Source organism: Bos javanicus, chromosome 1 (genome assembly GCF_032452875.1).
Source record: "Bos javanicus breed banteng chromosome 1, ARS-OSU_banteng_1.0, whole genome shotgun sequence".
NCBI lineage: Eukaryota > Metazoa > Chordata > Mammalia > Artiodactyla > Bovidae > Bos > Bos javanicus.
The window spans coordinates 112,470,230-112,484,186 of record NC_083868.1 but is presented as its reverse complement, the minus strand read 5'-3'; the positions used below and the strand labels follow the sequence as shown (position 1 = coordinate 112,484,186).

Below are 13,957 nucleotides of genomic sequence, written 5' to 3'. Positions count from 1 at the left end.
TTCTGAATTACCATTTGCCATTATTACCCAATAAATCTTATCCTCCCTCCCCCAAGGGTCTGCATATTTTTCTAATCCTAATATTGTTTAACCCAAAAGCAATTGTCCATTTTCCAAAAGCAGTGTATTCACAATACCTAATCACATGTTCTTATAATATAGTCATTTGTAGTCTCTTCTATTAGCAAAATTGACTAAGAATTAGTATTTTTTCTTAAAAAAAACAGAAAGTAAATCAGAGTTCATTTGAAGTATAAGCCAAGTACTGTATATTTTATTGTTACTGAAGAGAAGACAAAGGAACTTATAGGCAAGGTGAAAGAATCTATTGAAATGCTACTTCATGCTTAACTGAACTATTAATAGTAATGACAGCTACTATTTTATGTTAGTTCTTCTTTCTTGATAATGGAAACCATACATTCTAAAGAAGAATTTTATTAATGTATACATTAGGATCTATTCAGTCGTTAGTGTTGATAATGGAAGTGCTGCTTTAAAAATATAATTATCCATATATATCCATTTGTTTAGACCATTTATAAATTTATATTTATTAACATATTATTGAATCACATCAACACAGCTTATAATTCTATTTTTCTTAATTTTTATTACAAAAAATTATCTCATGGCTCATATTTGCTTTCTGTTCTTTTGGTTTAAGGTTGAGGATTTAATTGCCCAGATCCGGGCGGTTTTTATTCAAACTTTAGATGACCTAACTTGGATGGATGCTGAAACAAAAAAGAAAGCTGAAGAAAAGGTAAAGAGCAAGGCAGAGCTAACTACCAAAGAAAAATCTATAAGAAATGATGAACTTTTATGATATTTGGGGAAAATATGCTAATCAAGAATTGTATAAAATAAAAATACACTCTTTCAAGATGTAACATATCCAGGAACAATTTTCATGGATGAAGTTTTTTCCTATGATTTTCGTCTTTCATTATTTCTTTGCAACTAGCTCCTACTCTCCATGTTCAGCTCAAAACTTTGAAAAACTCCTTTTCTTTAAAAAAGAAGTCTTTACAAACCAAGAAAATAAGAGAAAATCTTATGTGAATAAGAAAGCATTAAAAGATATTATCAGTGGTTCATATTTTTCCTTTTATGAAACATATTTAAAAGACTTCTACCAATATTCAGTAATCTTTAATGCAAATTTCTAGCTAAAAATTTGTAAACATGTGCTATTTAGTTGTTTTTTTTTTTTTTTAATATAACCTAGGGAAAATAATACCAAATTTCTATTAAGCCAATGTGAGGTAGTGCATTATTTGAATACTATGGAGTGTCCTACAGTTACAGAGATGTTGACGGAGCTCTTTATAAACTATTCTTATTTACCCCCACTATTCACCGTTTATTGAGATTTTTAACATCTTGCATAGAATAAGCAAAATGGAAATTCTAAGGAAATCCCAGATTTAAATTTACTATGCCATTGTCTTGATAACTATATAAAACTAGAAGGAACATGTCCAGTGAAAACTGTATGTGCTTTATAAGCAGTATTCACATGCAACCTGATTATTCCTCAGTAGTTAGAGTAGCAGGAAGAACAGACCATTCTCTAAACTTAACACAGAAAGAGTCCATAAATCTATTTATAATAAGAGAATCCAACTGAAGTCTAGTTTTCTTTCAGGATTAGATCACATAGAAGGATCATCTTCTTCAGTGACCATAGAACCCTGGATGACTCAGATCTAGAATTTGGCACCCCAGGATAGCTGTCTTTGCAGCACTGTGTCTAGCTCCTCAAAAGTTCAGGCTGGATTTGCTCGTTTAGTGTTCTAGCTGTCATAACATGGTTCTTTTTGATGTAACCAATTAAGTTGTTCTAGACTTAATAATTTCCCAAGGTGATATAAAACTCTGGATCTGCAAATTGCTTTGTGAAAGAGTCCCATACTCAAAAAGTTTAGGCAACACTTCCTAAGGAAGGCTTCCCTGATCCTACCCTCGATTAGGTTACATGCCTCTAGAGTATGATTTTATGGCATCATACATCACACTTGAGAGTTAATATTCATTTTATTGCCTACCATTGACCTTTACAGTAAACTCTCCATGAGCAGAAATTTTTGCATTGTATCCTCAACCCCTCACAAAGTACCTGGTTTGTTGTAGACCCTAGAACACAAATTGAATGAATAAATAGGCAGACTAATTCATCCTCTTGGATACTTGCAATTACTTAATTATAGACTCTAAGACGTCCTTCAGTGAAAGAGCCTGCTTCATGTTTCTGTCATAGTGCTTGCGTGCTCAGTCGCTCAGACATGTCCAACTCTTTTCGACCCCATGGACTGTAGCCTGCGAGGCTCCTCTGTCTATGGAATACTGGAGTGGGTTGCCATTTCCTTCTCCAGAGATCTTTCCAACCCAAGGACTGAACCCATGTCTCCTGAGTCTTCTGCACCAGCAAGGTGGATTCTTTACCTGCTGAACCACCTGGGAAGCGGTCACAGTATTTACCCCAAATATTTTACAATATATCCTTTCTTATGTAGTACCTCCCATTTCTGTAGATTTTGTATCCCTTAGAATAGTTTTGGGGGAAATATCTTCTAGAAAAGAAAATACCACTGAGAGGGGAGTGATTTATTATGGGCTGACAGTATGGAAAGAAAATAGGCTGGGCCTATTAGATTAGCTGACACCTCTGTCTGATCCACTGGGGAAATCCTAGACTCATGAAACAGATTTGTAACAAAACTGCATCCATTTGATGGCAAAACAAATAACTCAGAGATGCAAGCTTAATACCTCATGAAAAATGTAAATTAGTTAAATTATTTAAGAACAGTGTGGCATGATTGAATCAAATATCTTTGAGAAAAATGAGAGAAGTGAAAAATAGAAATAGCAAGTAGTAAGCAAGTGGGCTTCCCAGGTGGCGCTAGTGGTAAGGAACTCGCCTGCCAGTGCAAGAGACATGAGAGACACAGGTTCAATCCCTGGGTTGGAAAGATCCCGTGGAGGAGGGCTTAGCAACCCACTCCAATATTCTTGGCTGGAGAATCCCATGGACAGAGGAGCCTGGTGGGCTATGGTCCATAGTGTCACATAGAATTGGGCACAACTGAAGTGACTTAGCACCTACAAGCAAGTGGTAATAATGAAATAATTATAAGTAAACAATTTTAAGGATGGCCCACGTGGTGCTAGTGGTAAAGAACTGGCCTGCCAATGCAGGAGACTTAAGAGACTCAGGTTTGATCCCTGGATTGGGAAGATTCCCTAGAGGAAGGCATGGCAACCCACTCCAGTATTCTTGCCTAGAGAATCCCATGGACAGAGAAGCCTGGAAGGCTACAGTCCATAGGGTTGCAAAGAGTTAGACACAACTGAAGTAACTTAGCATGCACATATACAAACAGTAGTAAGCAACTGGTAAACATGAGATGGTATAACAAGGAAAACCCTGCTTTCTACTCATTTAACTAATATCATTCATTTAACTGTGGAAAGTTGGGTACTCTAGCTCTGGAGACCGAAAGAGAACATAAAAACTCCAGGAACCAATATTCAAGAAGAATATTTGGCACTGAACCTGTAAGCCCACATCTGTTTTCTCAGCCAAATTGGTGAAGTGGAAAGATAAGCTACTAGAATGGAAGTTCTAAATATTATTTCTCCTATAGTAGTAGTAGTCGTAGTAGTTAAGTCGCTAAGTTGTGTCCGACTCTTGCGACCCCATGGACTGTAAGATTGACGAAAAAAGCCTTATAGAGAAAAAGTTCATAAGAGTAATACCTGTGTTTGTAATACCTTTGTTTCAATACCTGTGGAACAAAGATTTGTCAGTTTTTAATGTTAATTTTCTTGGGCAAGCTTCAGACTATGAGAATAGGGTATTAGAAGCTAAATTTCAGGACACTTTTATTTTGAATTCCAGGAAGAAGCCATGGCAAAGACTCTGTTTAAGTGTGGTCAAATACTCATTTTGTAAACAGTATGGATCAAGTTATTCAATTTCCAGTCAAGGGCACAATCATAAAGTTTGCATTTGAAAGTTCATAATCATGCTCACATTCAATATTATAATTTTCATAGGCCTTAGCAATTAAAGAAAGAATTGGCTATCCTGATGACATTATTTCAAATGATGACAAATTGAATAAAGAGTACCTTGAGGTAAGTCTTAAAAGGACTCTACACTGATGATGCCTGAGGCTGGGGGCAATGTCATTTCTTGCTATGGGGGGGCCAGAACATATGAGGGCCTACACAGAGAGCTCTTATTATATTAAGCCTTTAACACTGAAGCCAGAACTGTTTGTTTTAGTGTTAGCTTATTGTTTCATTGGCCTGGTCTGTATTTGGTTTTCTTATTTTGCTTTCTATATAGTCCATTTTAAGAGTAGTGATAAAAACTTGGTGTTTTTTTTTTTAAGTGCATCAAGGCATGGATATTTAAGTGATGAACCGGCAGTACTCAGGCTTCTTATACATGCCTGAAAAGTCAAATCTTCAGGTTTCTTTCCAATTTCTAATTATTTCTCCACTGGATTAACCTGGTCATGTCTTCTCTATTTGGAAAAAAAGCATCTATTATTCGAGAATAAGAAACTGTTTTATTCCCCTGTGTAATGTAAATGATGAAACCAGAGTTGATTGAAGTATGGATTTCAGAGTCACATAAGAGCTTATTGCTAACCTTGCAGTCTCCACGACTACTTGCCACCTTGGTGACAAGGTGGTCCTTGCCTAGATCCGGTGATGATGATTTCTAATCGTTGATTACTAGCCTAACTTGAGAGTTTGCAAGGCACAGTGTCCTCATTTCTTTTTCTATTGCAGAAAAGCTTGACTTTTAAAAAAAATGAGCTCACTGTAGCATGTGCATCCTTGGGGCCCTTGTGGCAGGAGTCTAGTGGCTGAGCATATAGCCTCAGAGCTGAACTGCATGGGTTCAGATCTCAGCTCTACCACACACTAACTGGCTAAGAGCATCAACTCAAAGTCAGACTCCTAGGGTTCAAATCTCAACTTCATCACTAATTAACTTGGACAAGTGACTTGTCTGTGCCTCAGTTTCCTCAACTTTAATAATGGTGATAATAGCCCATCTTCATAAAATTATTTTGAGGATTAGAAGAATAAGTGTTCTTATAACACAGTAAATAAGAATGCTGTTATCTGTCATGTAAGGATTGATACAAATATAGAAAAGCTTGTTTGACACTTAGTTTCATTTGATTAATTAGAAAAGAATACACTGAAGAAATAATTCAGCCAGAGCAGCAGTGACTTGTATAGAATTAATTAGAACTTAATTTTTCTTTGGTAAGTTTTAATGCTCTCTGCTAACTTTATTAAGTAATAATCTCTTAATGCTATTTAGCAAAACTTTGGAGACACATTTTTAATATTGTTCTCAAAATTCTTTTAAATTAATATAGTTGAGCTACCAGGAAGAAGAATACTTTGAGAATATAATTCAAAACTTGAAGTTTGGCCAAAATAGACAACTAAAGAAGCTTCGAGAAAAGGTGGACAAGGATGAGTATGTATATTTCAATTTTCTAATATGTTCATTCAGAAGAGGCCCTTTGTTGGATTAAGAACCTGACTTAGAATAAATGTTAAAAGGTGAAATGTTCTCTTTCTATTGAGTACTTCTAAGAGCATCTAAGAATATAGGAGGATTTAATCAAAATATAAATTTTTTCCTTACGGTGTTAGACTACCCTTGGTTTCTTCTCATATTATCGTCTGTCCCTTCTACTTTGTGGACAGAGCTCCCTAGAACACTTTAGTCTAAGCAGTCCTTAGATCCTTCAAACCTTCTTTGGGTCTATTACTGTACTCAGAATTATCATCTACCCTCAGACCCACCTACCTTTCTATTTTTCAGCCATCCTGCAACTCCATCCCCTACCTAGCTTGTCCAGGTAACACTTCTCTCAACCTTGTGAGAACCAAATCTGAGATATCAGGGTTCAGTCCCATTCATAGCTTTCAAATGATTCAGTCTCTGCTTACTAGTGGTATTAGTACATCATAGTAATGATCAGCTTAATGTTTATTTTTTGGTTAAATGGATGTCTTTAAAATATTTATCAACATAAGTGTTTATGCACTTAAGTCCCTAGAACTGTGTGGACTTTTCCCCACACAGCTCCAAGAGAATAGGAGATCATTCAGCACAGTGCTGGATACATAGGAGATTTTCAATTAAAACTAAATTAATGAGTGAGCAAGTGCAAAGTAAATATACTAACTTGATCTTTGTGGTAACTGACACAATACCATGCTAGTGAAGTGTATGGTTCACTCCTATATTCCTTTATTCTTTCACTAACATTTATTAAGTTAATATTTTGGAATAGCGACCAAGTCAAGATGGGAACTGGAAAAATCAAAGGTGAACCTTGATTCAATTACATTATATTACAATAGTAGAGTGTAGGAAAGATGTGTTATAACAAACTGCCTCCAGGAGGGAAATGTGCCAAGAAAGGGACAAAGTGCAGAAGAACTATTTGATGACAGAGTGTTCTATTCTCAGTAAACCAAGTACAGGTTGGACAAAATTCCCAGTATGAAAATGCCAATACATTTCAATCCCTGTACAACATTTTTAATCCTTCAGGTATTCTGAAAAAGACGGCAATTTCTTTTACTGACCCCTGTGTTTCCACTGGAGCAAATGTTATGTTATCTGGTACTAAAAATAGGGCAGCAAATGTCAGAGAACGTTTAGTGCCCCAGGTGGGAAAGAAAGAGATTGAGTACATATGGCTTCTGTCATACTCAGTGGTCAAGTCCTAGCTGTAGAAATTGACAGAAAGTCATCAAAAAGAATACCTTGTGGAAAAATTTATAATCAAGTCTGAATGTTTTTATTTCTTTACAAAATATAGTTACATACTATATACTTACATTTAATAATTGTTAGCACTTTGTAAAATACCTATATATAATTACCATCAAATATTCCTTCCGAAAAGAGCTAATATAAGCTGCATCCACCTGACATCAGAATATTTCTTCATAATTTAAAAAATCGTTGTTGAATTATTGCTTGATGTTTTCTTTGGAAGTTAATATATTCTCAGTTCCTTAATAATTTTGTAATGTAGTATGTAATTTTCACTCCTTTTCATCATATGTGTTGATCTTCTCTGAGTTCTTTTCTCTTTACCACAGATACTCAATAGCAAAGACTGTATCTAAGATTTAATGAATGTTTTCTCAATAGCATGCACAGCTCAGTAGTACTTTTTGGATCTTTTCATGAGCCTCTGACAGTCAGTGACAAGTGCAATATGCCTTTTAAGGTCTTCACTGCCATATGAGGCTAGTTTTTCTTCCTTCTTCATCTTCTACCTGTATGCTGAATACAAGGGTTCAACACTCTTGATTGCACTTTAGATTCAGCTGGAGAGCATTTGAAATAGACTGATTCTCCAGCTTTCCCACCCTAGATTGTGATGGACTTGCCTCTAGGTGGGGTCTCAGCTACTGGTATTCTTTTTAAGTACCACACCCCCTTCTCAGGTCAGAATCTTTGCATTAATGTTAATTCCTTTTTATATTGAATCATACTTGCTCATATTCAATATTGTGAGATATTTTTACAAGATGATACTTTTAGGAATTTTGATTTTTTTAAAAAAATTAAATTTATATTGGACTACCCACTCCAGTACTTTTGCCTAGAAAATCCCATGGACGGAGGAGCCTGGTAGGCTGCAGGGGTCGCTACCATGGGGTCGCTAGAGTCGGACACAACTGAGCGACTTCACTTTCACTTTTTACTTTCATGCATTGGAGAAGGCAATGGCAACCCACTCCAGTGTTCTTGCCTGGAGAATCCCAGGGACAGGAAGCCTAGTTGGCCGCCGTCTATGGGGTTGCACAGAGTCGGACACGACTAAAGCAACGCAGCAGCAGCATACTTGATTTGCAATGCTGTGTTAGTTTCGGGTGTACAGCAAGGTGATTCAGTTATACATATATCTATTCTTTTTTCAAATTCTTTTCCTATTTAGGTTATTGCAAAATAGTGAGTAAAGTTCCCTATGCTAGGGAACTATACTATACTCTAGTATAGCTATACTCTAGTATACTATACTAGCTATACTCTAGGCCTTTGTTGGTTATCTACCTTAAATATAACAGTATGTATATGTCAATCCTAAACTCCCAATTTATCCCCCTCCCCCTTTCCCTTTTGGTAACTATAAGTTTGCTTTCCTTTTTTTTTTTTTTTTAATATATTTATTTGTTTATTTGGCTGCACTGGATCCTAGCCATGGCATGTGAGATCTAGTTCCTTGATCAGGCTTGGAACCCAAGCCCCCTGCATTGGGAGCACAGTGTGTTAGAAACTAGACTACTAGGGAGGTCCTGATATGAGTTTGTTTTCTATCCCTGGGTCAGAAAGATTCCCATGGAGAAGGGCATGACAACCCACTCCAGTATTCTTGGCTGGAGAATCTCATGGACAGAGGAGCCTGGTGGGTTACAGTCCGTGGGTCACAAAGAGTCGGACACGACTGAACGACTAACACACACACACACACACACACACACACACACACACGGGTTCATCATTTCAGAGCAATTCTTTTCTATCATCTCTCGCAATTGCTGTGATATTTACTACAAATCCTATCTTAAAAAATGTTTATATCCACCAGCTGCTAATTAACTATTTTATTGGCATGAGGGCATGTGGATCCATCTTACATCTCCATTGTCATGCCTTATTCGGACATTTCTCATTGTTCACCAGAGTGATTACAATATTTTTCCTAATCTTCTCAATCATCTCACAGTCAATCTTGAGCTAATTTTCCAGGCTACCACCTTAGAGAGCTTTTAAAAACACAGACTGAGTCATGTCGTTTTCTGATGAAAACCTTTCAATGTGTTCTGCCCATCTCATGAAGCTTGTACAAAGCTCTACAATCTACTGCTCACACTCTAGAATCCCTTCAGAGTCACCCTACCCCACAGCATTGTCCCAAATCTCCAGCCATAGGAATTACTTTAAAATCACTGCTCCATCTCTTCCTCCTCCTTATCCCTTACCTCGGACCACTCTTTCCACCCTTGTTCATTTATCAGAAACCTACACTTACTATAATTCTTCTTGAGTGTTATCTCCTTCCTCATGCATCCCTTACATTTCTCTCTTCACCTTGTCCTTGTATGATACCTTACACATATTTTAGTCACCAGTATATTATGTTACATTTAGCTGGAATAGCCCTTGTTGAAAGAAAGCAGAAGTCATGTATTTGTGCCACCAGAGATTGAACATTGATGAATAGAATGTGGACCTTCCTTCAATGATGACAGAGTGAATGATTGATAAAACAGTCAATTTGTAACAGTGCTGATAAAGTGAACTCAGCCACTAAAATAAATACTGATATATCCAAGCATTTCACCATCATCGTTGGTGAATACGTCCAATATGATCTCTGTTTTCTCTGCTTAAGAATTCAAAAAATTGAGAAAGTCAGAAAGTTTGAGTGTGATATGCCTAAGTTAGTCATTTGGCTAAAAGAACCTCCTTCTGCCCATTCAAGCAGCTGGCAACTGCAAAGGACAAAGATTTAAATTTACAAGGCTGTTGGTTCATGGGGTTTCTGAGTACCTAGTTTATGTTTCCAAAATTACCTCAAACATCATGTTCTCTGCAGACTTAATGACAGTTTGTAAATAATTTCAAGCACATCATGTTATCAAATAGTAATAATGTTAGATTGAAAATGTAATATCCATTGGCAAAGTGACTTGGCGAAGTATCTGAAATAATTTACTTTCAGTAACATGAGTATTCACTTAGACTCTATGGAACAAACATAAACCTTTAAAAAGAAGCAATGTACTAGGACAAAATAAAGTGAATTCCTTAATTTTAGACTTGACATTATTTTGTTAGTTTCTCAAGACAGGATTTTCTGTAATATAATTTGGACAAGTAGTACCAGCCTTGGTAAGTTATGACTATTGAGCATGTGGAGTTGCATTTCATAAACTACAATGACTTATTTCACTGCTGCATCTTTCCTGCCATTGTACATGAAACTCAAAACAAGCTGACAGTAATAGCAGCCAACTCAATAAACATTGGAGAAGGCAATGGCACCCCACTCTAATACTCTTGCCTGGAAAATCCCATGGACGGCGGAGCCTGGTAGGCTGCAGTCCATGGGGTCGCGAAGAGTTGGGTACAACCGAGCAACTTCACTTTCACTTTTCACTTTCATGTACTGGAGAAGGAAATGGCAACCCACTCCAGTGTTCTTGCCTGGAGAATCCCAGGGACGGGGGAGCCTGGTGGGCTGCAGTCTATGGGGTTGCACAGAGTCGGACACGACTGAAATGACTTAGCAGCAGCAGCAGCAGCAATAAACATTTTGCCAAATAGCTACAGTGTGCAAAGTACTGTGCTACCTTGTAGAGGATACAGAGATGAGTAAGACTCAGAGCTAGCAATCTAATGGAAGAGGCAGGTATGTAACAGTGAAAGCCGATGGAAGGCGGAGTTGGCTGTTGCGATTACAAGACAACAAGGTGCTAGGATAGCACTTTTCTAAAACCACAATTAAACTTTTACTTATTAGTAAAACATTCTCTGGAAGGAACATGTCAGCATTTAAATTAATGTTGAGGTGAACTAGAGCAAAACAAACAAAATGATTGATTCATTTCTTCTCCTTTATTGCTTCAAGTCTGCTGTTTTTTCTAATCTGGACCAACTGGATGTTTGCTAGTCCCTGAAATAAGTGGTGCTACGGAGGTTGGCGGCCAACAGCTGTGGCTCTGTGTAGTTCTTCCCGAAAAACCAACAGCACCAAAAAGACAGGGTGGCTGGTTCCACTGTTGTTTTGCTGCTGCAGTGACTTGCTACCCCTTTTTCAGTGTCTCAGTTCTGCCAGTTACTATCTGTAGCCTTTTAAAAGCCTTGAAGTTTCGGTATTTGTGAAATGAGCAGGTTGATTTAGACCCTATAACATCTTTAAGATTCTTTTCAGCACTAAAATTTTCGGGCCCTTACTGTGAAGTTTTGATAAGAGCCAAGATGTTTTAGTCCTTGGCTTTTCCACAAGTGACCCAGGAGAGAAAGACCATATTCTTACAAGGTAGGGATGTACCTCACTTCTTTCTGAAGTATCTCTTCTGCTACTTCCCCTTCAGGGATGTTTCTAGACTTAGTCTTCTAATTAAGTCTTGTATCATTGAACTTGAATTTCAAAAGAATAGCTATAGAGGATTTCTGTGAAGTAATGAGATGGCCCAGAGGTGGAAAATTGATAAGACTCATGCAGGGTGGGCATTTAGAGTGCTGGAGACTTGGGACACAAGTGACTCTCCATGGTGTAGATGTATGGGAAGATACATAAAGCAGATGCTTTTGACTCATCAAGTACTACTTAGTCAGAAAGACTAACAGACTAAACCTGGACAAGTCACTCTGATTTCCTGTGACAGTATCTGCCTTGGTGTGCTCATGTTCTACACCTATAATAATAGATTAAAATATTAAGTTCCATCTATTTAGATTCCCATTAAGATAACAGACTGTGATTTTTCAACACGTTTTTGGATTATAAGCAAAATATATCTTATCAGTGAAAAAAAATTTTTTTGCATTTTAATTAGCACCAAGGAAGGTTTGTTTCAGAGGGGAAAGAAGAGATAGAGAAGGAAGGCTAATAAGTTAAAGGTTTAAACTGAAGAGCTTTGCAAAAGAAGTCTAGAACTTGATACCAGTGTGCCCTCTTGAGAGGACAATGCCCAGATAGTGCGTGGCTTCTGGTTGTCATGACTCTCCACAGTCTGCAGGGCAGCAGTGCCTCACCTAGGCTTACCACACATCACCCTTCCAGATTGAAAAGAGTCAGTACTCTTGGGGCCTGAAGGACTCATTGGTATCCCAAGACCTATATGTGTGTGCATGCCTTTCATGCTCTCAATATTGTGTTAAGCCCTAGAGATGCTTTAAGAACTAAGCATAAAATAAATAAGTGGGAGTGGGACTCCTTGGAATCTAAAAGCTTCTGCCCAGCAAAAAAAAAAAAAAAAAATTTAAGGTTCTAAGGAATCGACACTGACCTAGAGCCAGACATCCTGGAATGTGAAGTCAAGTGGGCCTTAGAAAGCATCACTACAAACAAAGCTAGTGGAGGTGATGGAATTCCAGTTGAGCTATTCCAAATCCTGAAAGATGATGCTGTGAAAGTACTGCACTCAATATGCCAGCAAATTTGGAAAACTCAGCAGTGGCCACAGGACTGGAAAAGGTCAGTTTTCATTCCAATCCCAATGAAAGGCAATGCCAAAGAATGCTCAAACTACCACACAATTGCACTCATCTCACAGGCTAGTAAAGTAATGCTCAAAATTCTCCAAGCCAGGCTTCAGCAATATGTGAACCGTGAACTTCCTGATGTTCAAGCTGGTTTCAGAAAAGGCAGAAGAACCAGAGATCAAATTGCCAACATCTGCTGGATCATGGAAAAAGCAAGAGAGTTCCAGAAAAGCATCTATTTCTGCTTTATTGGCTATGCCAAAGCCTTTGACTGTGTGGATCACAATAAACTGTGGAAAATTCTGAAAGAGATGGGAATACCAGACCACCTGGTCTGCCTCTTGAGAAATTTGTATGCAGGTCAGGAAGCAACAGTTAGAACTGGACATGGAACAACAGACTGGTTCCAAATAGGAAAAGGAGTACGACAAGGCTGTATATTGTCACCCTGCTTATTTACTTATATAGAGAGTACATCATGAGAAACGCTGGACTGGAAGAAACACAAGCTGGAATCAAGATTGCCGGGAGAAATATCAATCACCTCAGATATGCAGATGACACCACCCTTATGGCAGAAAGTGAAGAGGAACTCAAAAGCCTCTTGATGAAAGTGAAAGTGGAGAGTGAAAAAGTTGGCTTAAAGCTCAACATTCAGAAAATGAAGATCATGGCATCCGGTCACACCACTTCATGTGAAAAAAATGGGGAAACAGTGGAAACAGTGTCAGATTTTATTTTGGGGGGCCTCCAAAATCACTACAGATGGTGACAGCAGCCATGAAATTAAAAGACGCTTACTCCTTGGAAGGAAAGTTATGACCAACCTAGATAGCATATTCAAAAGCAGAGACATTACTTTGCCAACAAAGGTCCATCTAGTCAAGGCTATGGTTTTTCCTGTGGCCATGTATGGATGTGAGAGTTGGACTGTGAAGAAGTCTGAGTGCTGAAGAATTGATGCTTTTGAACTGTGGTGTTGGAGAAGACTCTTGAGAGTCCCTTGAACTGCAAGGAGATCCAAGCAGTCCATTCTGAAGGAGATCAGCCCTGGGATTTCTTTGGAAGGAATGATGCTAAAGCTGAAACTCCAGTACTTTGGCCACTTCATGGGAAGAGTTGACTCATTGGAAAAGACTCTGATGCTGGGAGGGATTGGGGGCAAGAGGAGAAGGGGACGACAGAGGATGAGATGGCTGGATGACATCACTGACTCGATGGACGTGAGTCTCAGTGAACTCCAGGCGTTGGTGATGGACAGTGAGGCCTGGCATGCTGCAATTCATGGGCTCGCAAAGAGTCGGACACGACTGAGCAACTGATCTCATCTGATCTTAAGGAATGGGAGAAAGTATTTACCAATCACATATCTGGTAACAGATTAATCTCCAATATATATAAGGCACTCCTATAATTCAGTAGCAGAAAAAAAAATACCCTAATAACCAATTTAAAATGACCCATGAACAGAGGAGCCTGGTGCGCTACAGTCCATTGGGTCACTAAGAGTCAGACGCGACTTAGCAACTGAGCGTGCACACAAGGATTTGGATAGACATTTCTCCAAAGACGTACAACTGGCCACCAGGTAGATGGAAAGATGCTCAACATCACTAATCATCATGCATGTGTGCTAAGTCACTTCAGCCATGTCCGCTCTGTGACCCAATG

At 38.2% G+C, this 13,957-nt stretch overlaps 1 protein-coding gene across 5 annotated transcripts in view; it reads left to right on the top strand.

The window, feature by feature from the left end:
• The window catches only part of MME (membrane metalloendopeptidase), a 116,855-nt gene that overhangs the window by 67,505 nt on the left and 35,393 nt on the right, over positions 1 to 13,957 (top strand). For all 5 annotated transcript variants that reach the window (XM_061417932.1, XM_061417968.1, XM_061417949.1 and 2 more), the window contains 3 exons: positions 668 to 766; positions 4,066 to 4,146; positions 5,415 to 5,518. In XM_061417932.1, coding sequence (XP_061273916.1) covers positions 668 to 766; positions 4,066 to 4,146; positions 5,415 to 5,518 — 284 coding nt within the window. The remainder of the gene's footprint in view (positions 1 to 667; positions 767 to 4,065; positions 4,147 to 5,414; positions 5,519 to 13,957) is intronic.